Source organism: Pleurodeles waltl, chromosome 5 (assembly GCF_031143425.1).
Source record: "Pleurodeles waltl isolate 20211129_DDA chromosome 5, aPleWal1.hap1.20221129, whole genome shotgun sequence".
NCBI lineage: Eukaryota > Metazoa > Chordata > Amphibia > Caudata > Salamandridae > Pleurodeles > Pleurodeles waltl.
In genome coordinates, this window is record NC_090444.1 from 692105513 (window position 1) to 692132871 (window position 27359).

Genomic DNA, 27359 nt, shown 5'->3' on the forward strand with positions numbered 1-27359 from the left:
TGAGATTCTGCAACATCTAAGGCGCGTATTGCGCATTGTTGTGGGATTCGCTGATATTGGCTATAAATTTAATTTTAAGAAATCAAAGATTGCCTTCCTCAGCATCATTTTCCTGGGATATGAGTTATCGAGTGAGGGCAAGAGCCTAGCACCACATTTTTGGGAGAAATGTGCTTTACTGCAGCCTCCTAATACGGTTCGGAAGCTCCAGTCATTGTTGGGGTTTCTGAATTTTGGCAGAACTTACATTCCTGACTATGCTATGCGTATAAAACCCTTATACGAACTGATTCGCCCGAATTTTTCGAGTAGATTTTGGACAATTGAGCATACACACATCCTGCGAGAGTTACAGGATGATCTCTTAGCAGTTAAACGCTTACACACACGGGACAATAAGACACATTTAGTCATCAGGGTGATACCTGGGGCTGTTGGGTTTACGTATGTCACCTTTAATGAGGGTGAGACAGTCCCGATAGCATACAAGTCCCACTTGTATTCTGCTGCAGAACAGCGATTTGCACAGACTGAGAAAATACTAACTGCAGTACAGATGGCTGTGATCAAACAAAGACCGCTTGCCCAGGGCCAACGCATCATTGTCGTTTCCCCGATTCCGGCCTTAGAGGCTGTTACAAAAGCGAGTGTTCCTAATTCCAAAGCTTTACACCCGCGATGGATACAATGGGCTACGTCTTTGACAGCCACTGATGTAGATTACATATTTGACCCTAAACTGCATACTCAAGAATTTCTTCAATATGAAATAGAGTACCCAGTTCCTGCTGGCACGTTGCCTATTGACCAATATCAAGTGGTCATGTATACCGATGGCTCTGCGCAACCAGCGGTTGGGACTAAACAACAGTATTCTGCTGCATGTGCGGTGGTGAGTGGAACTATGGAAGGGGAAGTGTTCTGCCCCCGACATACTTATACTAAAACCTTGGGAGATTGCACGGCGCAGCTGGCTGAGCTCAAAGCTCTTTTGTTAGCGTTGGAGCACGCGGATCTGGCGATTTTGACCTTGCTGGTCTGTGACTCCTACTACTGTGTTCAGTCTTTCAATGAATATCTGCACTATTGGAAGTTGAATAGGTTCAGGGATTCTAAAGGCAACACCATTAAACATAAATTGTTGTGGGGTAAGGTTGCGGATCTGAAAGAAACGCTTCCTAAGGTCCATGTTGTGCATACACTTGGACACCAGCGCGTTGGAATACACGTTGCTGGGAATACTTTGGCTGATGAAGCAGCAAAGTCGGCGGTGGCTGTCGCCACTGTAGCCGCAGTGACTCGTTCGAGTTCCAAACCAGACACAGAGATTTCGGCTGCCATAAAAGCTACGGCTGATGGCACGCCATTTCCTAAAGGGTTTCCTTCTAAATATAGTTACTGCTTGAGTAGTGCGCTACATGCTGTTGTTACAATTCCAGGCATTGGTGTACGTGAACTACCCAATAAAATTGAGAGACCTCGATTAATTTCTGCAGCACATGAAGGGGTGGCGTCTGCACATGCTGGTGTGGCTGCCACGATTTCACTTTTACAGGTTCGTTACTGGTGGCCTGGTCTCTATAAAGAGACAAAGCAATATGTCCTTTGTTGTGACATTTGTCAACAGATTAAGGCTTCGTCGGCTAGACGCCCGCAGCAGACGCCCCTTCTGATTTCAAATAAACCTTTACAGTGTGTGTACTTGGATCATTGTGGTCCGCTGACACCAGATAGTGCATACAAATATATTTTGGATGCTGTAGATTCGTGCTCCAGATTTGTGTGGGTCTGGCCTCAACGCTTGGCTGACGCTCGGACTGTTATTAAAGATTTGCGCATCTTTGTCGATACATTTGCAGTTGCAGCTTTTCATTCGGACCAGGGCCCTGCTTTTGCCTCGAAGGCATTCAGGGACACCATGGCTTCGTTGGGGGTCCAGCTCCAATTCTCGTCTCCATTTCATCCCGATGGAAATTCTGTTGTGGAGCGTTTAAATCGTGATTTAAAGCAATCCTTAACGGCCAGGGTTATAGGTACGGGTCGTAGTTGGCTAGCCCACCTGTATGGAGTACAGAGAGCACTTAATAATTTGCCTAGAGGGTCACTGGGGGGTCGTACTTCATATGAGTGCCTGTTTGGAACACAAATGTATGTTCCTGATCTAGATGGTCCTGGTGTGGAGGCGGCAGATACGCCCTTTGACATAAATGATCGTGTCACTGTTTTGCAGGATTTACAACATTTCCGTGAAGATAACTCTTCTGCAAGTGCTGCTTCCACAGGAATTAAGGATGAGCCAGTAACACCTACTGGTTTGGATACCCAGGATTGGGGATCTAGTGCGTGAAAAGGTCGCAGTAAAGAAAGAATTTGGTCCTTCTTATCGAGCACCTGTCCCTGTGTTAGGGGTGAGCGGCACGAGAACTGTGATTTTACCGCCGCTGCAAGGGGCCAAAGGAAATCGCTTTGTTTCCATTGATAATGTCAAGTTACAACATGTGGCCGATTCTGCACAGCAGACCAAGAGGGACACCCAGTAGTTCCGGCATCCCTCTCACTACTGGGGAAGAAGTCCCGCTGCAGGTGATTTACACTGACGCTGTTTCCTCTCCGAGCTTGGGGAGGGTGGAAAATGATCTTACGATTATTCCACAGACAACGATTAATATGGAATCTTTTGATCAAGTTGCTGTACGTTGTACTGATGTTTCTGAACATGTGGTTTATAGCGTGCCAAGGAGAGTGCCTCCATCTGCTTCTTTGTTCACAATTGCACCTTTTGCAAGAACTGCCTCTGGCTGCTTCAACGACGCTGATGAAGCAGTGTCCAGCTCTTCGTCATCGATGTCTTCTGTCCGAGGTCCACGTCAGCTGCTGAGTTGGCTTAAACGCACATATTTTGTTTTTCCTTGGAACTATTTGTGGCTTTTTATGGCTGTAATGACTCTTTTTTTATGGTTGGGATTTGTAGTTACTTTTTTTCTAGTAATACATGGTCATTTTCTTCCTGTTTGATCAGACATTGAGCACGTGGAGACGGTGTTGAGACCACATTTTTCGTCTCATATGGTTCGAAGAGACTTGTCCAATGTGAACATTTCTGCAATACCGATTCCGGATGGGATTGTATGGGATAAAGTAATGTTTGATATATATGGTCCCACTGAAATGATTCAAATACCGTATGTCCTCAAGTTATCACTGAATGATATTGTTATTCCAGGCGTTATTTCTGATGATTGGGATGTGAAGACAGTAGATTCTATGCTAACAGATTTGCAATATTATACTGTCTATGACGATGATGATGCTTACCTATTTAGAGATAATAATGGTGACATGTTTTGCTACAACTATTATGGACACCACTTTATTCATAAAGCTAGTAGCCCTAAGACCATATTTAATTATGTGCAATGGGAACATTGCTCGACTCCTCCACAAGGGAGTTCGAAAACGTATTATGATAAATTTGCATATTTTTCTGGGCATAATCAACGGGATGCTAAATCTTACTATTTTAAAGTTACACCGTATTCTAATAAGCAACTGTTATTGACCGATACTAAATTATTGTATTCAAATTTGTTTGTATCTAAACTTTCGGTCGAGGGGTATGAATACTGGTTTAAAACTGTTGACTTGAAAAGTGTTTGGGGTACAAAACATTGGCAGATGCGAGGCAGGGATACATTATTTAGAGCATGTCTTATCCCTGTGCAGATGATTTTCCTCAATGACACAGTACAACAGACTAGCTGTTTGGGCTTGGCGACAATTAGAGAGTTGAATTTACCTAGTATCCCTGTCCCTTCCAAATTAAAAAATTGGCAGGACTATGTGAATGCTACTTTTAGTGAATTTACGCATTGGGTCCAGAATGGTACGCTTAACTCTTCATCGTTACATCCGGGCGGTTATTGTGGCCTGTAGACACTAATCAGTGTCATCAACGTTTTGTCACCTCTTCAGGGGGGTTCAGGACTAGTAGGGCAGACCCTCGTTACATTTCACCAGAACATGCTGATATTATAACTACGTACAGCGTGGGGAAGCTTTGTCAACAATGGTTGAAGTACTCCACGCTGGATGCAGTTAAGTCACATCTCAAGTTACTGTCTAATAGTACTGATTTACAAGATTTTTTGTCAGGTCCCAAGGTACCACGGAGGAAAAGGTTTTTATATGAAGTTTATAATGAGATTTGGAAACTTTCACAACAGGAGGCTGCAGCCCGGTTGAGGCAGATTGATCAGGATAATCTGCTACAGACTTTGTCTGTTGTTGATAATGGCATGCATACCCTTTTTGACCGTGTTTACACGATTGACAGCATTGTTTCCTCTGCTATTGACATTATTAAATCAGACATGTCTTCTTTATATCATGGGCAGAGTCAGACACGGTCCATCATACAGCTGGGTTGGACTCTACAGACCTTGAAGGCGGGTCGCGTTCCATGGCAGCACGTTCATGCCAAGGAGATCTTTATCTCCTTTAATTTAACTCGTCAACAACAGTTAATGGCGAAAAAGGAAGCGACGTATGTTATGTTGAATATTGAGAAATTGGAGAAACTGCCTTTTACGGTGGCTGAGATTCCGTCAGCTGAGTGGTTGATTCATGGGGTTATTAATTTGCCTATCTCCACTCTGCAATTTACTTCTTGTTTGAAGCACATTCCGGTGGGTAGATATGAACTATTGGGAGACAGTTACATACACAAGGTGTGGGAGCTTCCCTTTCAATACAGATGTGTTAATGGTTTGAGGGAGGTTTTTCTTAGCGGTAGCGAATGCGAAGCTTCTGTCAGCCATTCCATGGTTTGTAAACAGCTGTCCTTGCACGGAGCGTGCAACGCTTCGATTGCTAACTTAGCTTGTTATTTGAAGGGTGTTCCAATCCCGGTTATTAAAAACACTTTCCAGGTGCTTTCTAACGGCAGTTACATTGTTCTTAACAGCGAACGCTGCTGTGGCATGTGTGCCGGAATAGTTTACGTTGTCAACAAGGCCGTTACGTGCTGCGGGAATGTGTTGTTTCCCCCCACTCAAATTAGGGAGGTAGCGGACATCTGGCCTCATATTGCTACTTCCAAGGTTGATTTCGACAAGTTGATTCGGCTGAAAGCTTTATTGTTTCAAAAGCATGTGGCCCTTACATCTGCTAGCGAGACCTACGCACTTCAGGTGGCAAGGTCATCAGCGGAGATACAGTCCCTTTTGAATACTAACTTTCCAAGTCACTTCAGTGAACTTGTGGGGCGTATATTTAATGCATCCAGCACTGCTGGTATTGCTCATTTTTTCAAAGCCGTTGGTGTTGGTTTCGCTCACACCTTCTCTTCCATATTCGGTTTGATACCTTCGGCTATTCACTCTATTTTCGGAAGCATTTTTGGGGGTTTCCCGATTACTTTGGCTTTATTGGCTGGAGTCTTGCTATTGTTGCTATTTTTTCGTAATGGCTGTCCCGCCACAACGAGATCCTATATTGCTGCTCCCGTCAGCGCAGCTGTGTCGTGAACGCATGATGCAGCGTTTTGGAGCTACACTCCTGGGCCATTTGGAGTGTGACTGGTCTCTGTCATTTAGACCGGTTTTGGATTGGTGCAACCCGTGTTTCGGTGCCTTTGGTGCTCGTTTGAACATGCACTGGCTTTCTGTCTCTCACTGCAGTGCCCTCCAGTGGTCGATCCTGATCTGTTGATGTTCCCGATTAGGGCTCATTCCCAGACTTGTGCACTACGGTTGCGTTTGCTTCGTGAGGCGGTTTATGAGATTCCCTTCCTGGAGGAAGATGGTATTGTCTCTTTCATTTGCTCTGCACGGGGTCCCGCCCTGAATGGTTTTGGGGCTTTGGAACACACCTGCTCCATGGTACTTTGTGGCGTGGATCTTCCGGTATTAACATATATCGAAGTGGAGGAGCTCCTACGTTCTGTTGCTTCTGTCTGACAATTGGATTTTTTTTCATAGGCGAAATTGACACTATATTGAATTTGGCTTTGGTCACATGTTTCCTGAATTTAGGACTTTTTGTCTTCTTGCCTTGTCGAAATATATTGTTTATGTTTAGGGCATGTTTTTATGTTATTGGAACCACTTGCTACCGACAAGGGGAGGATGTAGTGTGGTTAGTTTTAAGTATAAATTGCGCATTAGCTTCAGGCTTTAGGCCTTTGTGCGCTTTGCCCTGAATGTGTTTTATTCATTAGCTGACAGCTTAGAGCCTCTATGCACTTTGCTCTAAATGCTTTTTTATTACGCTTCATACTGTTATTTTAAAAAATAGCCAGTTCTACGGTGTTGTTTTTTATTCATATCACACTGTTTTGCCTACTTCAGCTGGAGTTCTTCATAACATATTCACTCTGTACTTCAGTCAAGGATACAGTCTGGTACATTGCCGATAGACGTGGTAGAAGTTTAGTCTTTAGGGTTCGTAGAAAGTATACATTCTTACGTAGGGACGTTTCTTAGAACACCGGCGTGTTAATTATAAAAACACTTCCTAGTCCTAGTACACGAGAGGGGGAGATTCCGACCAGGGAACCACAACTAGACGCCGACTGCCTCATTGCAGATGCTGAACCAGATCACAGGCCTTTGCTCAGGTATGAGGGCTTATGTCTCCCCAGTGATTCGGAAAGGCAAGATAGAAGCTTAACATGCTGTGCTCTAAATAGAACAAGCAGAGGGAGAGTAGAAACTGTTAAGCAATATGATAGCTTTGTTCCTATGTTTTACTCTCCTGGTGACTATTTCAATCCTACTATGTTGTATTGTTGTGGTTATTGCGGCTCACGCCTTATTATCTAAAATACAGTTGTTTTATTAAAACATTAGATAAAACTTATACTGTCTTTTGTCATTTGTATATGAGACCATATTGTAAATGAGAGAGTTGGTTTGGATCTGAGTGACCACGACTTCCCTGAGAAGTTCCAAAGATGTCATGCGCTCGGCTGCCCAATCATCTCTTCCCCGTGGGAGAAATGAGGCACTGCTAGTTAGCCGGAGCAAAAACCGGATTTAGGGTGACAGAATTCTTTACACGTGGGTCAGACTCAGTCCCCCACACCGTTATCGATCCTGCTGCCTAGAAATCCAGTAGTCTCATTTAGGATAATGAGAGCCCACGCGACAAACGAAGTGGCAATGCCTCGATTATATTGATTACAATGAGTCCTGCTCTTCTTGGTCCCATTTCTAAATAGCTGAGGACTGGGATAAGAAACAAAGGGGTAGTTCCCAGGTTAGTTACTGGTAAAAGTCATTGCAGGAAGTGGCAATGGTTGTAGTGGAAGGTAGCACTATGTAAGAAGCACATGAGAATAAGGACTTTTAAGAGCTGCAATCAATGCGTCAGTGAGATCCTTTGCATCTCATTGTAAGACAGGGGTCATGGTGCTGCCTCCCTTCTGGTGCAAACATATCACAGCGATGCCCAGTCTTCATGTTGGTAAATAATAATTATAGTAAGTGCAGAGGTTTACTTTGGTGCCCAGTGATGCCAAATGCCATGGTTGCAAAACACCAAAGCTGCCATGGTCTTGATTCCACCTCAAGCCTCTTTCTTCCTCGACCTGCACTTCCTGCCTCTTCACCTCGTCCTTATAGGTTCTTTTTTACCCCCTCATTTCTTCCCTTTTTACTTGTTTCCTTTATTTTGCAGTTTTATATAGTGTGAACTGGACCCGAGGGTATTAGAGCGATTTACACGACCACCAGTTAGTTACATTACACAAGGTGACACTTTTTTTAGGCAAGGGGACATTAAGTGATTTTCCCAGATTCACAGGATGTTGAGCCCATGCGCAGTTTAGAACCATTTTCTCTAGTTCCAAGGTTGGGAGCTCAGACCATTATGCCACATCCTCACTCCCCAGTTCTTTTTCTCGTTTATACCTTTCTTTCCACTGCTCTGGGTCTAAGCCTGATGATGAACAAAAAGCCCTTGCCCAGATATGAGTGCTGGTGCCAGCCACCTGCAATCAGCCGTACAAATTAAGCACTGGTCTGGTGATGCCTCAGTGCTCTGCCCTAGTCACAAGGAGCTAAAAGTAATATGGCGATGGGCATACCTTTTTCACTGAGGCTTTGTTTCTGAATATGGAGCAAAGGACCTGGTCTGTGGCCACACTTGTCCATCCCGGGGATTATTCCTCTGTCATTCTTTAAACTGTACTTGGTGCTTCCTTCCACAACTTTGAAGAAAGCGCACATTCTCTTCAGCGAGGAGGCGCTGCACTTGCACTGGAGTCCCATCTACTGTCCAACATTGGTGAGCCAGGGCCTGACCTGCTGCAGAATTTACAGATGTCTAAAAGAGATAGGTGGACATCCACTGAAGACAGATGAGCTACCTACATAATCAGTGGCAATCATGATATTCTGGCGTGGCTCTAGCTCTTGTGGACCGATGCTGGACACACACTGCTGACTAGAGGGCATATTCCAGTCTTAATATACTCATTGGGGAAATGGCGAGATATTGCAAACAAATAATAATTTATCCTGGTGATTCATTTACCTACTCTGTAGAATGTGAGTGCTAAAAAGCAAAGGTTCTCTTATTGGATGGATTGCTCTTCAGCTGCACCCAAGGAGATCATTTAGGGGTCACCAGAGGTTGCGGCTGCGACCCCTGGCTTGCTCCTTGCAACCCCTTGCACTGCATTTCAGACCCTTGGCCTCAGAGGTGGCAAAATCAGTATCTGGAACTGGAACAACGGGGCAGCTCACCTTTATGGAATTCGATTGTGGCTCAGATATCTGTCTTTTTTAATTGTTTTTATTACAGTAATAGTGAATTGTAATATTTATCATGATTATAATATAAAACGGAGTCCAGTTAGCCTGAATGTGGCCCTTTCGGATAGGTAAGGTAAGTAACAAATGGTTTGTGTGCGTGTGTGCACGTGGTGACCGCACATTTATGTGAGTAAGAGTGTATTTGTGACCGTGTATGCACGCGTAAGCATATGTGTGTGTGCACGCGTAAGCATATGTGTGTGTGTGTGTGTGTCTGTGTGAGTTAACGTTGGTGAATTGACGTTCATCTGCACGACGTGGATATTTAAACCGGGGCCTCAATCGAATTATTTTTTCTAATGTTCTCTTCTTGGAGAACATTAGCTTTAAAAATGTAAGGATGTTGCCCTATACAGGACATTAAATGTTCGCATTCAGCAGTGGTTTAATGCAACCTGAATAAGCAGGATTATAGGAAATGCATGACTTAACGAGAAGCACCTGATATCACCGGGTCTGCAGAGTAATAATTGCTAAGAGCTGTTTGCTTTAACTCGGTTATTAATGAATAAAAACTGAATATATATGTTTTTGCTTTGCAGAAGCCAGCAAACATCCTGGTCATGGGAGAAGGTCCGGAAAGAGGACGAGTTAAAATAGGTAAATATGGAGGGTATTCTTTGAAACATGGTGACAGTGCCATCACCTTATGATTTTACCATCTGAGCTCCTGGTTTATATCAAGAATAATTTATTATCTAAATAATTAAATAGCAACAACAAATATCTATTTTTTTTTTAGTTGTAGTTACCAGTATTGCTGATAATAACTGACTTTAAATAAAATTCAGCTTGACCTGAATTTTACAGCATATATTCTGTAAAATCTTCAGTCCCCTCAAGACAACTAATGTCCAACAAAATTCCACCTTCCGAGATAAGGCAGTCCTGGAGACTACAGGGAGTGCAGAATTATTAGGCAAGTTGTATTTTTGAGGATTAATTTTATTATTGAACAACAACCATGTTCTCAATGAACCCAAAAAACTCATTAATATCAAAGCTGAATATTTTTGGAAGTAGTTTTTAGTTTGTTTTTAGTTTTAGCTATGTTAGGGGGATATCTGTGTGTGCAGGTGACTATTACTGTGCATAATTATTAGGCAACTTAACAAAAAACAAATATATACCCATTTCAATTATTTATTATTACCAGTGAAACCAATATAACATCTCAACATTCACAAATATACATGTCTGACATTCAAAAACAAAACAAAAACAAATCAGTGACCAATATAGCCACCTTTCTTTGCAAGGACACTCAAAAGCCTGCCATCCATGGATTCTGTCAGTGTTTTGATCTGTTCACCATCAACATTGCGTGCAGCAGCAACCACAGCCTCCCAGACACAGTTCAGAGAGGTGTACTGTTTTCCCTCCTTGTAAATCTCACATTTGATGATGGACCACAGGTTCTCAATGGGGTTCAGATCAGGTGAACAAGGAGGCCATGTCATTAGATTTCCTTCTTTTATACCCTTTCTTGCCAGCCACGCTGTGGAGTACTTGGACGCGTGTGATGGAGCATTGTCCTGCATGAAAATCATGTTTTTCTTGAAGGATGCAGACTTCTTCCTGTACCACTGCTTGAAGAAGGTGTCTACCAGGAACTGGCAGTAGGACTGGGAGTTGAGCTTGACTCCATCCTCAACCCGAAAAGGCCCCACAAGCTCATCTTTGATGATACCAGCCCAAACCAGTACTCCACCTCCACCTTGCTGGCGTCTGAGTCGGACTGGAGCTCTCTGCCCTTTACCAATCCAGCCACGGGCCCATCCATCTGGCCCATCAAGACTCACTCTCATTTCATCAGTCCATAAAACCTTAGAAAATCAGTCTTGAGATATTTCTTGGCCCAGTCTTGACGTTTCAGCTTGTGTGTCTTGTTCAGTGGTGGTCGTCTTTCAGCCTTTCTTACCTTGGCCATGTCTCTGAGTATTGCACACCTTGTGCTTTTGGGCACTCCAGTGATGTTGCAGCTCTGAAATATGGCCAAACTGGTGGCAAGTGACATCGTGGCAGCTGCACGCTTGACTTTTCTCAGTTCATGGGCAGTTATTTTGCACCTTAGTTTTTCCACACGCTTCTTGCGACCCTGTTGACTATTTTGAATGAAACGCTTGATTGTTCGATGATCACGCTTCAGAAGCTTTGCAATTTTAAGAGTGCTGCATCCCTCTGCAAGATATCTCACTATTTTTTACTTTTCTGAGCCTGTCAAGTCCTTCTTTTGACCCATTTTGCCAAAGGAAAGGAAGTTGCCTAATAATTATGCACACCTGATATAGGGTGTTGATGTCATTAGACCACACCCCTTCTAATTACAGAGATGCACATCACCTAATATGCTTAATTGGTAGTAGGCTTTCGAGCCTATACAGCTTGGAGTAAGACAACATGCATAAAGAGGATGATGTGGTCAAAATACTCATTTGCCTAATAATTCTGCACTCCCTGTATACAAGGCCTTCACCATGGGCTATCTATTTCCCTCGTCACAAAGAAGTTGATTTGAGAGAAACATAGGAAAACATGCACACCAAGGATCTGTCCATTAAATGAAAGCATAAAAAATAACACATTTTGAAGGTGGCATTATTGTTATTCAATGCTAGATTGCGGTGCAATCCTTCGAAGACTTAAGGATATCCATAGCCTAACTTTGGTCAGTAAAAGTCCTGAGAATCTCAAGGGTGATTCCAAGGAAGTTAGGGTAGGGTGCTGTTGGAAATCTAATAAAACCTTGATTCAAGTTTACTGGTCATATGTTGGGTGCATGTGACCTGTATATAGTGGTCGGGTTATGACTGTGAGTAGTATGGTTTGGTCTACAGTGATGTGTGCCTCCTCAAATTGGCTATTTTGCACATTCACAGCCTGCATATGTTTAGGTGCAGTGTTAGTCAGGGTTTCTTGTATGAGGCAAACATTCTGACTTCTTGGAGAGTGCATTATAAGGAAGAAACTTGCAGCATAAAACTTTTAGAATGAATATTATAGGGCCAGAGGAGGAAGGAAACTAGCAGTGAAAAAATGCATTGCCTAGATCACATTGTAGGTGTTTACTAGAGTTCAACACAACATATTTGCAAACATTTGGAACCACTGACTTGTCACTCCTGGACAACAGCACAACGGAATATATAACTACACTTGTTCGCCCCTGAGGCCTGACAAAATAATTATAATGATGCACACATTAATCAGAAAAATCCATACTGAGAGAGAAATCCACTTAATCTTGAAAAGGAGCATTTCCTTCAAATAACTTCTGATATCTGTTCCATGTCAATCCTCATCCACTCTACTCCTATGCTGGTGCCATGATCAGACAAACGGCCCTACTGCTTTCTAACTGTTGCAGCGGCTCATTCCTTTTTCTTACCTTGTCAGCCATCATATTTACCTTGACCAATGGGAATGTCAGCCAATCTTCCCCCCTCAAATGGTCTCTCTGCCCAAATTGTTTGTTTTTCCTCTATAATCTCCCTCACTCCTCGTGCCACGCTAGGCTAGTGTTGAGGAGCCAGGTAAGCCCTGCAGTACCGGCAAACAAGCAATCTCCACAGGACCCTTGTTTGTTTGATCCACGTGACCTTTAACCAAGATTGCCATACTGAAATACAGCGGTGGCTAGCCAACATGGGAAGGCAAAGGTGTAGGAAGTTGGCTCTACATATACTATCTCAAAGTGAGAGATAGTGTGCACAGAGTCCCAGGGCTCCCCTTAGAGGTTGATAGTGGCAAAATTAGATAATACTAATGCTCTATTTTGCGGTAGTGTGGTCGAGCAGTAGGCTTATCAGAGGATAGTGTTAAGCATTTGTTGTACACACGCAGGCAGTAAATGAGGAACACACAATCAAAGACTTAATTCCAGGCCAATAGTTTTTTTTTTGATAAACCATTTTTATTAGTTTTATATAGAACAATTTAAAAGCCCAACAGGTCACTGGTACAATCAGCACAGGTAAAATAATGCATCATGTAGATCCAACACGTGCCACACTGATGCGCAAATAAGAACCACTGCCCTGCTCATTAGACAGCACACACCCCCCTATGATAAAGCTAGACTCCTTGCCCCATTCCAACTCCCCCACACCTTTGTATATTTGGCTGGGCACCCCTGTGCTTCATAGACCACTTTCTCCTGCTGAGCACACCAGTCCACCCCACACCGCCACTTTACAATCGCAGGAGCCGCCTCGGCCTTCCAGTTTGTTGCAATGTCTCTTTTGGCCATCAAGCAGGCTGCCCCCACGAAGGCCAAAAGGTTTTTATATAGAAAAATATATTTTCTTAATTTATTTTTAGACCACAAGATTCAAATTTGAGGTAAGTACATAAAATGCAAGGTACTTCACACAGGTAAGTATAGAACTTTGATTTAAAACAGTAGTGCACACAGTTTTGGTTAAAATGGCAAATAGCTATTTTAAAAGTGGACATGCAAAAATCAACAGTTCCTGGGGAGGTAAGTTTTGGTTAGTTTCTCGGGTAAGTAAAACACTTACACAGTCAGTTTCCTGGGCATAGGCAGCCCACCGTTGGGGCCTCAAGGCAACCCCAAAGCCACTGCACCAGCAACACAGGGCCGGCCAGGTGCAGAGGTCAAAGGAGGGCCCAAAACACATAGGTGCCTATGGAGAACAGGGGTGCTCAGGTTCCAGTCTGCTAGCAGGTAAGTACCTTTGTCCTTGGGGAGCAGACCCAGGGGGGTTTTGTAGAGCACTGGGGAGGACACACACAAGCACACAAAACACACCCTCAGCGGCACAATGGTGGCCGGGTGCAGTGTGCAAAGTAGGTGTCGGGTTTGCTGTAGAAATCATTGGAGGGACCCGGGGGGTCACTCTGGCGATGCAGACAGGGCACAAGGGGGCTTCTCGGGCCAGCCACTGACTGGGCTAGGATGAGGGCCACCTGCTGGTCACTCCTGCACTGGTAGGTGGTTCCTCTCAGTCCTGGGGGCTGCGGGTGCAGTGCTTGGTCCAGGGTTCGGATTCCTTTGTTACCAGGTAATCGCAGTCAGGGGGACGCTGTGGGGGTGCAGGCGTCGCTGTGGGAGTGTAGGGAAGTCGACTCAGGGTGTCCATGACTTTGGAGTCGCCTGGGAGTCCTGTCTGCGGTGTTGGTTTCTCCAGACTCCTGCCAGGGGCGTTGGGTGCAGAGTGTGAAGACTCATGCTTCCGGCAGGAAGTGCGAGTCTTCCCCAAAAAGTTGCTTCTTTGTTGCAATTTTGTTGCTGTTTCTGGACAGAGCCGCTGTCCTCAGGAGGTTCTTGGGCCTTTAGGTGCAGGTCAGTCCTCTAAGTCCTCAGAGGTCGCTGGTCCCGCTGGATGCGTCGCTGTGCAGGTTCTTTGAGTCTGCAGACAGGCCAGTAGGGCTGGGGCCAAGTCAGTTGTCATCTCTGTCGTCTCTGCGGGGCTTTCAGGTCAGCAGTCCTTCTTCTTGTTATAGATTGCAGGAATCTGATTTCCTGGGTTCAAGGTCGCCCCTAAATACTAAATTTAGGGGTCTGTCTAGGTCTGGGGGGCAGCAGCCAATGGCTACTGTCCTTGAGGGTGGCTACACCCTCTTTTGCCTCCTCCCTGAGGGGAGGGGTGCACATCCCTATTCCTATTTGGGGAATCCTCTGAAACCAAGATGGAGGATTTCTAAAGGCAGGGGTCACCTCAGCTCAGGGCACCTTAGGGGCTGTCCTGACTGGTGGGTGACTCCTCCTTGTTTTTCTCATTATTTCCTCTGGACTTCCCGCCAAAAGTGGGGGCTGTGTCCGGGGGGTGGGCATCTCCACTTGCTGGGATGCCCTGGGGTGCTGTTGTCGCGTAGGCTCTCATTATTCTAATGAGACTACTGAATGTTGAGCAGCAAGATCGTCCACAGTGTGCGAGACTGAGTCTGACCCACGGTGGGTGACACCTGCCGCTCAAATCCGGGTTTTGCTCTGGCTAACTAGCAGTGCCTCATCTCTCCCGAAAGGTAGAGATGATTGGGCAGCCGAGTGCATGACATATCGTACTTCTCAGGGAAGCTGTGGTCACTCAGGTCGCTTCCGGTTCTCTCATTCACAATTTGGTCTCATATATAAATGACAAAGAAAGCAGTATAAGTTTTAAAGACTGGTTTAATAAAACAACTGCATTTTAGATAGCAAAGCGTGAGTTGCAATAAACAGAATGACACAACATAACAATATTAAAATGGTGACAATGAGAGTGAAGCATAAGAATAATGCTATCATATTGTCACTAAAGTCGATGGACTATTTTCTATCTGAATCATAATTTGAGCACAGCATGGCAAGCTCTAATCCTGCCTTTCAGGTTCCCCCGGAAGGACATCAACCCTCATACCTGAGCAAAGGCCTGTAGTCTGCGTTAGCATCTGCAGCGAAGCATTCAGCGTACAGTTGTGGTTCCCTGGCAGGAATCTCCCTCTTAACGTGTAATGGGACTAGGAAGTGTTTTTATAATAACACAGCTAATGTTCTAAGAAAATGTCCCTACGTAAGGATGTGTATTTTCTACGAATGTTGGAGACTAAACTTCTACCACGTTCACCGGCAATGTACCAAACTGTAGCCTTGACTGGAGCACAAAGTGATCAAGAATGTGTTGTTTGAGAACACAGTGCTTGGCTAAGCAAAACAGTTAGATAGAAGAAATTAAAACAAGACCGTAAAACTGGTTATTGTAAAAATAACAATGCAAAGCTGAATAAAATATATCTAGGTCAAGGTGCACAGCGGCCTAGTGTATTAAACTAACGTGCATGGAGCTATAACTAAAATGGCTATACAACACTGTAACAACAGGCATGAGCCTTTGAGGCTCACCGCCAGGTGTTACAGTTCCTGCAGTGGGAGGTGAGAAGCACCTCTACCCAGTGTAGGCTTTGTTCCTGGCCACAGAGTGACAAAGGCAATCACCCCAGGTGGCCGGAAACTCATCTGGATGTGGCAGGCTGGCAGAAACTGGTCAGCCTAACACTAGGAGTCGGTCTGGTATTGAGGGGGCATCTCTAAGATGCCCTCTGTGTGCATTTTCAACAAATCCCACAAATCCCAGTGTGGATTTATTCTGCTGAGAAGATTGATCCCAAACTTCCCAGATTTCAGTGTAGCCATTATGGAAACATGGAGTTCATGTTTGACAAACTCCCAGACCATAAACGCTTTATGGCTACTCTGCACTTACAATGTCTAAGGTTTGGCTTAGACACTGTAGGGGCATAGTACCCATGCAGCTATGCCCTCACCTGTGGCATAGTGCACCCTGCCTTAGGGCTGTAAGGTCTGCTAGAAGGGTGACTTACCTATGCCACAGGCAGTGGGATGTGGGCATGGCACTCTGAGGGAAGTGCCATGTCGACTTAGTCATTTTCTCCCCACCAGCACACACAATTTGTGAGGCAGTGTATGCACATGCGTGCTGAGTGAGGGGTCCCCAGGGTGGCATAAAACATGCTGCAGCCCTTAGAAACCTTCCCTGGCCATAGGGCCCTTGGTACCAGGGGTACCAGTTACAAGGGACTTATCTGTGTGCCAGGGCTGTGCCAATTCTGGGAACAAAAGTACAGTTTAGGGAAAGAACACTTGTGCTGGGGCCTGGTTAGCAGGATCCCAGCACACTTTCAATCATAACTAGCATCAACAAAAGGCAAAATGTTAGGGGGTAACCATGCCAAGAGAGGCATTTCCCTACAAAAGGCATCTTTGGAAAAGCACTGGGCCTCATTTTCAAGATTTTGTCTGAAATGTTTGCTGACCTTTGTCAAAAAAGCCCCTTCATATCTGCTCCCTAGAGCTTCAAGCCAGCGCCTTTACTATCAAGTGTTCAGTCAAGCAGGAGTTACCTCGCTGTGTTATCTTCAAGGAGGTGAATATATCATTGGTAAAACATATAAATAAGTTGCATAGTTGAAGGACCTTACTGTATTTTTTAAAGAACTCTCTGTTGTCACTGAATACCTTCTAGGCCTCTCCAGTTTAACTGCTGACTGGATGCTGTATCCATCTGTGTTCCCGGAAATGAACCTACTCTTGTGTCCACTGGAAGTATACCTGTTTGTATCCCTTCTCAACTGTCACCTTCAGAACGTTGTGTGCTGCTATACCCGGACCCATGAGCCCAGGATGCGTTTTTGCTGCATTGGCCAGGCCTACTGGCTTACTCTTCATCATTTCTCTCTAATTCCGATAATCCTTCTCTATATAAGTAAGCATTGTTCTCAAATTGACCTAGTTTCAGTGGCATGAACCTCCCCGGACTAGTTTTCGTTTCTCCCAAAAATAATAGGAGATTTCCCCCACTTCTCTTCTTCCTGACATTCTAAATTCTTGTCCTAAACTCAGATCATGTTCCCCCAACCTGATCTTTCTAGGTCTGCTTCACATGAGAAAATGGGAGGACACTGGGATCCTATAATATGAGAAGACTTTTGGTAGCTTACTGTAGAACTCATTGATAAACCCCCAACTCAAGGGACCAAGCGTGCCTTTATGTCAGTCTCTTGTAGGGGCACAAAATGGGTCTGGATTCTTTACTATGACAACTCTTGTAAATGTTCTCTGATTTATTCTGTAGAGGCCGAAATTACAGGAGCAGGAGCTTACTTGCCTTCTCTTGGTTCTTATGGTCTTCTGAACAACATGTCCATCGCTAAGAACCTGTCTGCCATGCTAGGATATAGGATAGCCCTTTTTTCCCCTACTCTCACATGTGGACTATCGCCTCTGTCTTCAATTGACATCCGAACTCCAGGTTTTTTGCAGATACAAGATTTTATTAAAGACAAGAAGGTCTCGGCCTTCCTGAATGTTTGGATTCCATGTTCTTTAGAAGTTTTTACCATGAAGACTGACCTGTTGTCTGCCCTTTCTCTTCTAGTTTAATGACTTGTTAGTTCTGTCTGAACTTTTGTATGACATAAAGCTTTCCTCTAGTTTCCTTGTCCATTCTGGAGTGACTGTCCTGGCTTTGTTTCTGTTTTTCTCTGTTCGATTTCCTGAGCCTCCTAGAGATTTTACCCAAAGGCTGATTCAACACTATTTGCTGAGGACTTGTGATGTGGACGTCTGTTGAGTGACAGCTTTGAAGTTTTCTAATGCTCCTTATTGTTGCTGAATGTTCCTTTATTAAGGGTGTATGCATGTATTATCTGTATTCTGGTCTTCAGTAGACACTTAGGGACTGATTTAGAACTCGGCGGATAGGTTACTCCATCACATCGGTGACGGATATACCATCCGCTAAAATCTAAATCCCATTATGTTCAGTGGGATTTAGATTTTGGCAGATGGGATATTTTACACCGTTGTGACAGAGTAATCAATCCTCCGAGTTCTAAGTCAGGGCCTTAGATTTCATTTGCACAGAGTTTCGATAATCCCTATTAACACATCCAAATCCAAATCTTAGATCTCCTGTTACTTGGTAGTGAATCAGAAGAGCACATTTAAGTGGATGTTACGCGGAATAAGATATCTGTTTATTATACTAACTCATAGTACACAGACTATGGCCCTCATTCCGAGCCTGGCGGGCGGCGGAGGCCGCCCGCCAGGCTTCCCCCCTCCGAAATACCGCTCCGCGGTCGTAAGACCGCGGAGGGTATTCCGAGTTTTCCCCTGGGCTGGCGGGCGGTCTTCACAAGACCGCCCGCCAGCCCAGGGGAAAACTCCCTTCCCACGATGACGCCGGCTCGTAATAGAGCCGGCGGAGTGGGAAGGTGCGACGGGTGCAGTTGCACCCGTCGCGTATTTCAGTGTCTGCTTTGCAGACACTGAAATACTTTTAGGGGCCCTCTTACGGGGGCCCCTGCCGTGCCCATGCCATAGGCATGGGCACGGCAGGGGCCCCCAGGGGCCCCGCGACTCCCCCTCCCGCCATCCGGTTCCCGGCGGGAGAACCGCCAGGAACTGGATGGCGGGAGGGGGAGTCGGAATCCCCATGCCGGCGCAGCATGCTGCGCCGGCTTGGAGGATTCCTTTGGGGCAGCGGGAAACCGGCGGGAGACCGCCGGTTTCCCTTCTCTGACCGCGGCTGAGCCGCCGCGGTCAGAATGCCCCGCGGGGCACCGCCGGCCTGTCGGCGGTGCCACCGCGTCCCACGGCCCTGGCGGACTTGTTCCGCCAGGGTCGTAATGACCCCCTATGTCCTGTGTACTACAGAGGCAAAGAAGGTTCTGTTGGATAAAATTTGCCATCAGCTATCAAAATTATTGGTTGATGAGGTTAATTCATACATGAAAACACATCACAGAACATGTAGACTCAAACAACACAGTTATAGGATTAAAGACATGTACATCATAGTCATTGAGTTAACAATACATCATATGATCAAATAATAAGGTGCTCCATATGCGATAAGTGAAGAAGTGCTCATGCAGTGTATCAAAGAAAAAAGAAATAACTCTAAATAGAAAAAAACAAGAACAATTCAAGGCCTGGCCACTATATCAACTTTTTCAGCCTCTCATAAATGGACTTATATCCGTCTGTTCTGAACTTCCCCAAAGTTGAGTTTCGGTACAGGCAATCTATGAAACATTGACATTTCTACCGTCCTAGGAAGTGTGTGCTTTTTATGCATCTAACAGGATCTTCATCAAGACTGGGTATGAACCAAACTGTGTGATAGAATGCAAACTAACAGGCCTCGTATGTTAAGAACTGTGTATAGTCAAGGTAATATCTTAGAAAACTCTGCAACTTACCTGATGTCAAGGAAAGGCATGTATGGCCTTTTTTTGTTCCACCATACAGGATTCCCGTGTTGTGAACATAACGGGTCGGGTCAGGAAATGGAAAAGAAAAATAAGTGAAATAGAATCAATGGGTAGTTTAGTAAAGTGTATCAAACTCTCCTATTGCATCAGAAGGTGTGCTTCTCTCTATTTAAAAACACAACTTGAATTTCTAGTCAAATAGAGGAACTCCTGAAAATAAAGGATTGAAATTTAATATCAGTGAGTATAGTATTCCCGGCATCTATGTAACAAAGGAATCCCCGTGGCCATTTACTGATTAGAATTAATTATGCACGTGGATTAGTTATATTCATTGCATCACAATCAGTATTGCTAAAAAAAGACTAAGGGCCTGATTACAACTTTGGCGGAGGGGGTTAATCCGTCCCAAATGTGACAGATATCCCGCCCGCCGTATTACGAGTCCATTATATCCTATGGAACTCGTAATACGGTGGGCGGGATAGCTGTCACATTTGGGACAGATAAACCCCCTCCGCCAAAGTTGTAATCAGGCCCTAAATAAGATAAGGACATTGGAAAAAAGAAATGAACTCAAAAATGGCATTTACACGTGGTGCTGGAGGTCTCAATACAACATACCTCATTCTTGTTGCTGCTCCAAATGGTCTTGGGTATGCTGCATGGCATCCCAAGGCTGATAGATCATAAAGTAGCACACTGACATGTGCTTGCACGCTTCCTGCTCAGAGTAAAACAGTACCTCCAAAATGGATGATGGGTGGTCAGCGGTCCATGCTTCACTAGGGGCAATGCTCTAATGTATAGTGCTACATTGTATCCAAAATACCTTAAACACAAACAAAAGTAGCAATGACACCAGTGATGATGTTCAGCTATGATTGCTGGATCCTTAGCACCTGGTGTTCACAAATACATAATATACAAATACGTAATATATATATATAATAATACAGAGTCCGAGTGTTTGAGTCATTTAAATGGATCCCCACTATCAAGTAAAATAACATGTTGAGTTTCTATGTGTTTGTGAAGTTAGTTGCAAACAGACTATGATAGCCCAATCATCTAGTACAGGAATCTGAATCAAAATGCATGTTATCTTTTGGGCAAATTGCAGCTATTACATGTAGAAAATTAGGTGGAAACAGAGCAATTAGGTGCTGTGACAGGGTTATGGTAGTAAGAAAGTTGAAGTAGTAAGAGGGAGTAGAGAGGAAGAAATGTGGAAGCAAGGACGGTCACTTGATACAGGTGAGGTCAGGATGGAGAAGTAGTGAGAGATGGGGTAGAGAAAGGTGAATTGAAAGAGGCATGAGTTAGACATAGGTGTTGTAGAAAGATTTGAGATAGAAAAGGGGAAAGGTACATAGAAATGTAGACATAGAAAGAGAGGTAAAGAGAAGGATGAGATAGACACAGAAAGGTGACTCAAGAGACGTGAGATAGAAAGATTCTTCTATAATTTTACTGCATGCAATGTAAGCCTCTGTGAAGTGGACATGTTACAAAATAAAGAAAAAAACGATTTTATGCACCATTACAAGGCATGACATTTGGCAGTTCTAATTTGTTGACCAAGCGGCATCTTTTACAGGAGAACCTCTGGACAATTGCCCATGCCTTAAAACAGCTCTTCCCACTCTGGCTCAGTATGACCAAAATAAACTTCAATGAAGAAACTTTGAGTAGAAGTTTTATGGTAGATGTATAGAAAAATAGCCAGTCAGTGCCGGTTAGCTCGCAAACATGCATAGTGTAACATGAAGATTTATTCGTGTTGTGTTGTCAATGGAAAAGAGCCCCAAAGAGAACAAGATCAGGTTCCCTACCCGGCCTACATCTCCTCTGCAAAGTGACTGCTTACTCTTAACAAACATCCACAGCATTCTAAAACAAGCTCCAAACACAGGCGCTTACAGCTAGCACATAACAGAAGCAAATCAAAAACATAAGGCCAGTAAGTCCTTAGCTAAATCAGATTTTGCTCCTGGAGGCAGTACCAAAACCGGCATCTTACAAGGGATTCGCCTCCAGGGCATCTTCATATATAGTCATTTTATTTTATTTGGCATTTTAAAGAGCAGCAGCATTTAGAATGCTGTAGGAAGTTGGCTCTGTATGTGCTATTTCAAAGTAAGGAATAGCATGCACAGAGTCCAAGGGTTCCCCTTAGAGGTAAAATAGTGGTAAAAAGAGATAATACTAATGCTCTATTTTGTGGTAGTGTGGTCGAGCAGAAGGCTTATCCAAGGAGTAGTGTTAAGCATTTGTTGTACATACACATAGACAATAAATGAGGTACACACACTCAGAGACAAATCCAGCCAATAGGTTTTGTTATAGAAAAATATCTTTTCTTAGTTTATTTTAAGAACCACAGGTTCAAATTTAACATGTAATATCTTGTTTGAAAGGTATTGCAGGTAAGTACATTAGGAACTTTGAATCATTTCAATTGCATGTATACTTTTCAAGTTATTCACAAATAGCTATTTTAAAAGTGGACACTTAGTGCAATTTTCACAGTTCCTGGGGGAGGTAAGTTTTTGTTAGTTTTACCAGGTAAGTAAGACACTTACAGGGTTCAGTTCTTGGTGCAAGGTAGCCCACCGTTGGGGGTTCAGAGCAACCCCAAAGTCACCACACCAGTAGCTCAGGGCCGGTCAGGTGCAGAGTTCAAAGTGGTGCCCAAAACACATAGGCTAGAATGGAGAGAAGGGGGTGCCCCGGTTCCGGTCTGCTTGCAGGTAAGTACCCGCGTCTTCGGAGGGCAGACCAGGGGGGTTTTGTAGGGCACCGGGGGGGACACAAGTCCACACAGAAATTTCACCCTCAGCAGCGCGGGGGCGGCCGGGTGCAGTGTAGAAACAAGCGTCGGGTTTGTAATGGAAGTCAATGGGAGATCTAGGGATCTCTTCAGCGCTGCAGGCAGGCAAGGGGGGGGTTCCTCGGGGAAACCTCCACTTGGTCAAGGGAGAGGGACTCCTGGGGGTCACTCCTCCAGTGAAAGTCCGGTCCTTCAGGTCCTGGGGGCTGCGGGTGCAGGGTCTCTCCCAGGTGTCGGGACTTAGGATTCAAAGAGTCGCGGTCAGGGGAAGCCTCGGGATTCCCTCTGCAGGCGGCGCTGTGGGGGCTCAGGGGGGACAGGTTTTTGTACTCACAGTCTTAGAGTAGTCCTGGGGTCCCTCCTGAGGTGTTGGATCGCCACCAGCCGAGTCGGAGTCGCCGGGTGCAGTGTTGCAAGTCTCACGCTTCTTGCGGGGAGCTTGCAGAGATCTTTAAAGCTGCTGGAAACAAAGTTGCAGCTTTTCTTGGAGCAGGTCCGCTGTCCTCGGGAGTTTCTTGTCTTTTCGAAGCAGGGGCAGTCCTCAGAGGATGTCGAGGTCGCTGGTCCCTTTGGAAGGCGTCGCTGGAGCAGGATCTTTGGAAGGCAGGAGACAGGCCGGTGAGTTTCTGGAGCCAAGGCAGTTGTCGTCTTCTGGTCTTCCTCTGCAGGGGTTTTCAGCTAGGCAGTCCTTCTTCTTGTAGTTGCAGGAATCTCATTTTCTAGGGTTCAGGGGAGCCCTTAAATACTAAATTTAAGGGCGTGTTTAGGTCTGGGGGGTTAGTAGCCAATGGCTACTAGCCCTGAGGGTGGGTACACCCTCTTTGTGCCTCCTCCCAAGGGGAGGGGGTCACAATCCTAACCCTATTGGGGGAATCCTCCATCTGCAAGATGGAGGATTTCTAAAAGTCAGAGTCACCTCAGCTCAGGACACCTTAGGGGCTGTCCTGACTGGCCAGTGACTCCTCCTTGTTTTTCTCATTATTTTCTCCGGCCTTGCCGCCAAAAGTGGGGCCTGGTCGGAGGGGGCGGGCAACTCCACTAGCTGGAGTGTCCTGCTGGGTTGGCACAAAGGAGGTGAGCCTTTGAGGCTCACCGCCAGGTGTGACAATTCCTGCCTGGGAGAGGTGTTAGCATCTCCACCCAGTGCAGGCTTTGTTACTGGCCTCAGAGTGACAAAGGCACTCTCCCCATGGGGCCAGCAACATGTCTCGGTTTGTGGCAGGCTGCTAAAACTAGTCAGCCTACACAGATAGTCGGTTAAGTTTCAGGGGGCACCTCTAAGGTGCCCTCTGTGGTGTATTTTACAATAAAATGCACACTGGCATCAGTGTGCATTTATTGTGCTGAGAAGTTTGATACCAAACTTCCCAGTTTTCAGTGTAGCCATTATGGTGCTGTGGAGTTCGTGTTTGACAAACTCCCAGACCATATACTCTTATGGCTACCCTGCACTTACAATGTCTAAGGTTTTGTTTAGACACTGTAGGGGTACCATGCTCATGCACTGGTACCCTCACCTATGGTATAGTGCACCCTGCCTTAGGGCTGTAAGGCCTGCTAGAGGGGTGTCTTACCTATACTGCATAGGCAGTGAGAGGCTGGCATGGCACCCTGAGGGGAGTGCCATGTCGACTTACTCGTTTTGTCCTCACTAGCACACACAAGCTGGCAAGCAGTGTGTCTGTGCTGAGTGAGAGGTCTCCAGGGTGGCATAAGACATGCTGCAGCCCTTAGAGACCTTCCTTGGCATCAGGGCCCTTGGTACTAGAAGTACCAGTTACAAGGGACTTATCTGGATGCCAGGGTCTGCCAATTGTGGATACAAAAGTACAGGTTAGGGAAAGAACACTGGTGCTGGGGCCTGGTTAGCAGGCCTCAGCACACTTTCAATTGTAAACATAGCATCAGCAAAGGCAAAAAGTCAGGGGGCAACCATGCCAAGGAGGCATTTCCTTACACAACCCCCCCCCAAACGAAAGAGGATGAGACTAACCTTTCCCAAGAGAGTCTTCATTTTCTAAGTGGAAGAACCTGGAAAGGCCATCTGCATTGGCATGGGCAGTCCCAGGTCTGTGTTCCACTATAAAGTCCATTCCCTGTAGGGAGATGGACCACCTCAACAGTTTAGGATTTTCACCTTTCATTTGCATCAGCCATTTGAGAGGTCTGTGGTCAGTTTGAACTAGGAAGTGAGTCCCAAAGAGGTATGGTCTCAGCTTCTTCAGGGACCAAACCACAGCAAAGGCCTCCCTCTCAATGGCACTCCAACGCTGCTCCCTGGGGAGTAACCTCCTGCTAATGAAAGCAACAGGCTGGTCAAGGCCATCATCATTTGTTTGGGACAAAACTGCCCCTATCCCATGTTCAGAGGCATCAGTCTGCACAATGAACTGCTTAGAATAATCTGGAGCTTTGAGAACTGGTGCTGAGCACATTGCCTGTTTCAGGGTGTCAAAGGCCTGTTGGCATTCCACAGTCCAGTTTACTTTCTTGGGCATTTTCTTGGAGGTGAGTTCAGTGAGGGCTGTCACAATGGATCCATATCCCTTCACAAACCTCCTGTAATACCCAGTCAAGCCAAGGAATGCCCTGACTTGAGTCTGGGTTTTTGGAGCTACCCAGTCCAGAATAGTCTGGATCTTGGGTTGGAGTGGCTGAACTTGGCCTCCACCTACCAGGTGGCCCAAGTAAACCACAGTTCCCTGCCCTATCTGGCATTTGGATGCCTTGATAGAGAGGCCTGCAGATTGCAGAGCCTTCAAAACCTTCTTCAGGTGGACCAGGTGATCCTGCCAGGTGGAGCTAAAGACAGCAATATCATCAAGATAAGCTGTGCTAAAGGACTCCAAGCCAGCAAGGACTTGATTCACCAACCTTTGGAAGGTGGCAGGGGCATTCTTTAAACCAAAGGGCATAACAGTAAACTGATAATGCCCATCAGGTGTGGAGAATGCTGTCTTTTCTTTTGCTCCAGGTGCCATTTTTATTTGCCAGTACCCTGCTGTCAAGTCAAAGGTACTTAGAAATTTGGCAGCACCTAATTTATCAATGAGCTCATCAGCTCTTGGAATTGGATGGGCATCTGTCTTGGTGACAGAGTTGAGCCCTCTGTAGTCCACACAAAACCTCATCTCCTTCTTTCCATCTTTGGTGTGAGGTTTGGGGACTAAGACCACTGGGCTAGCCCAGGGGCTGTCAGAGCGCTCAATTACTCCCAATTCCAGCATCTTGTGGACTTCCACCTTGATGCTTTCCTTAACATGGTCAGACTGTCTAAAGATTTTGTTCTTGACAGGCATGCTGTCCCCTGTGTCCACATCATGGGTACACAGGTGTGTCTGACCAGGGGTTAAGGAGAAGAGTTCAGGAAACTGTTGTAGGACTCTCCTACAATCAGCTTGCTGTTGGCCAGAGAGGGTGTCTGAGTAGATCACTCCATCTACTGTACCATCTTTTGGGTCTGATGACAGAAGATCAGGGAGAGGTTCACTCTCTGCCTCCTGATCCTCATCTGTTACCATCAACAGATTGACATCAGCCCTGTCGTGGAAGAGCTTAAGGCGGTTTACATGGATCACCCTCTTGGGGCTCCTGCTTGTGCCCAGGTCCACCAAGTAGGTGACCTGACTCTTCCTCTCTAGTACTGGGTAAGGGCCACTCCATTTGTCCTGGAGTGCCCTGGGAGCCACAGGCTCCAGAACCCAGACTTTCTGCCCTGGTTGGAACTCAACCAGTGCAGCCTTTTGGTCATACCAAAACTTCTGGAGCTGTTGGCTGGCCTCAAGGTTTTTGGTTGCCTTTTCCATGTACTCTGCCATTCTAGAGCGAAGGCCAAGTACATAGTCCACTATGTCCTGTTTAGGCTCATGGAGAGGTCTCTCCCAGCCTTCTTTAACAAGGGCAAGTGGTCCCCTTACAGGATGACCAAACAGAAGTTCAAAGGGTGAGAATCCTACTCCCTTCTGTGGCACCTCTCTGTAAGCGAAAAGCAGGCATGGCAAGAGGACATCCCATCTCCTTTTGAGTTTTTCTGGGAGCCCCATGATCATGCCCTTTAATGTCTTGTTGAATCTCTCAACTAAGCCATTAGTTTGTGGATGGTATGGGGTAGTGAATTTATAAGTCACCCCACACTCATTCCACATGTGCTTTAGGTATGCTGACATGAAGTTGGTACCTCTGTCAGACACCACCTCCTTAGGGAAACCCACTCTGGTAAAGATACCAATGAGGGCCTTGGCTACTGCAGGGGCAGTAGTCGACCTAAGGGGAATAGCTTCAGGATACCTGGTAGCATGATCCACTACTACCAGGATATACATATTTCCTGAGGCTGTGGGAGGTTCTAGTGGACCAACTATGTCCACACCCACTCTTTCAAAGGGAACCCCCACCACTGGAAGTGGAATGAGGGGGGCCTTTGGATGTCCACCTGTCTTACCACTGGCTTGACAGGTGGGGCAGGAGAGGCAAAACTCCTTAACCATGTTGGACATATTGGGCCAGTAGAAGTGGTTGACTAACCTCTCCCACGTCTTGGTTTGTCCCAAATGTCCAGCAAGGGGAATGTCATGGGCCAATGTTAGGATGAACCTCCTGAACAGCTGAGGCACTACCACTCTCCTAGTGGCACCAGGTTTGGCGTCTCTGGCCTCAGTGTACAGGAGTCCATCTTCCCAATAGACCCTATGCGTTCCATTTTTCTTGCCTTTGGACTCTTCAGCAGCTTGCTGCCTAAGGCCTTCAAGAGAGGGACAGGTTTCTTGTCCCTTACACAGCTCCTCCCTTGAGGGTCCCCCTGGGCCTAAGAGCTCAACCTGATAAGGTTCAAGCTCCAAAGGCTCAGTTCCCTCAGAGGGCAGAACTTCTTCCTGAGAAGAGAGGTTCCCTTTCTTTTGCTGTGTTGCAGTTGGTTTCCCAACTGACTTTCCTGTTCTCTTGGTAGGCTGGGCCATTCTTCCAGACTCCAG

General features: G+C 45.6%; 1 protein-coding gene across 4 annotated transcripts in view; it reads left to right on the forward strand.

The window, feature by feature from the left end:
• The window catches only part of CDK19 (cyclin dependent kinase 19), a 1195971-nt gene that overhangs the window by 827454 nt on the left and 341158 nt on the right, over nt 1–27359 (forward strand). For all 4 annotated transcript variants that reach the window (XM_069234609.1, XM_069234610.1, XM_069234608.1 and 1 more), the window contains one exon: nt 9359–9416. In XM_069234609.1, coding sequence (XP_069090710.1) covers nt 9359–9416 — 58 coding nt within the window. The remainder of the gene's footprint in view (nt 1–9358; nt 9417–27359) is intronic.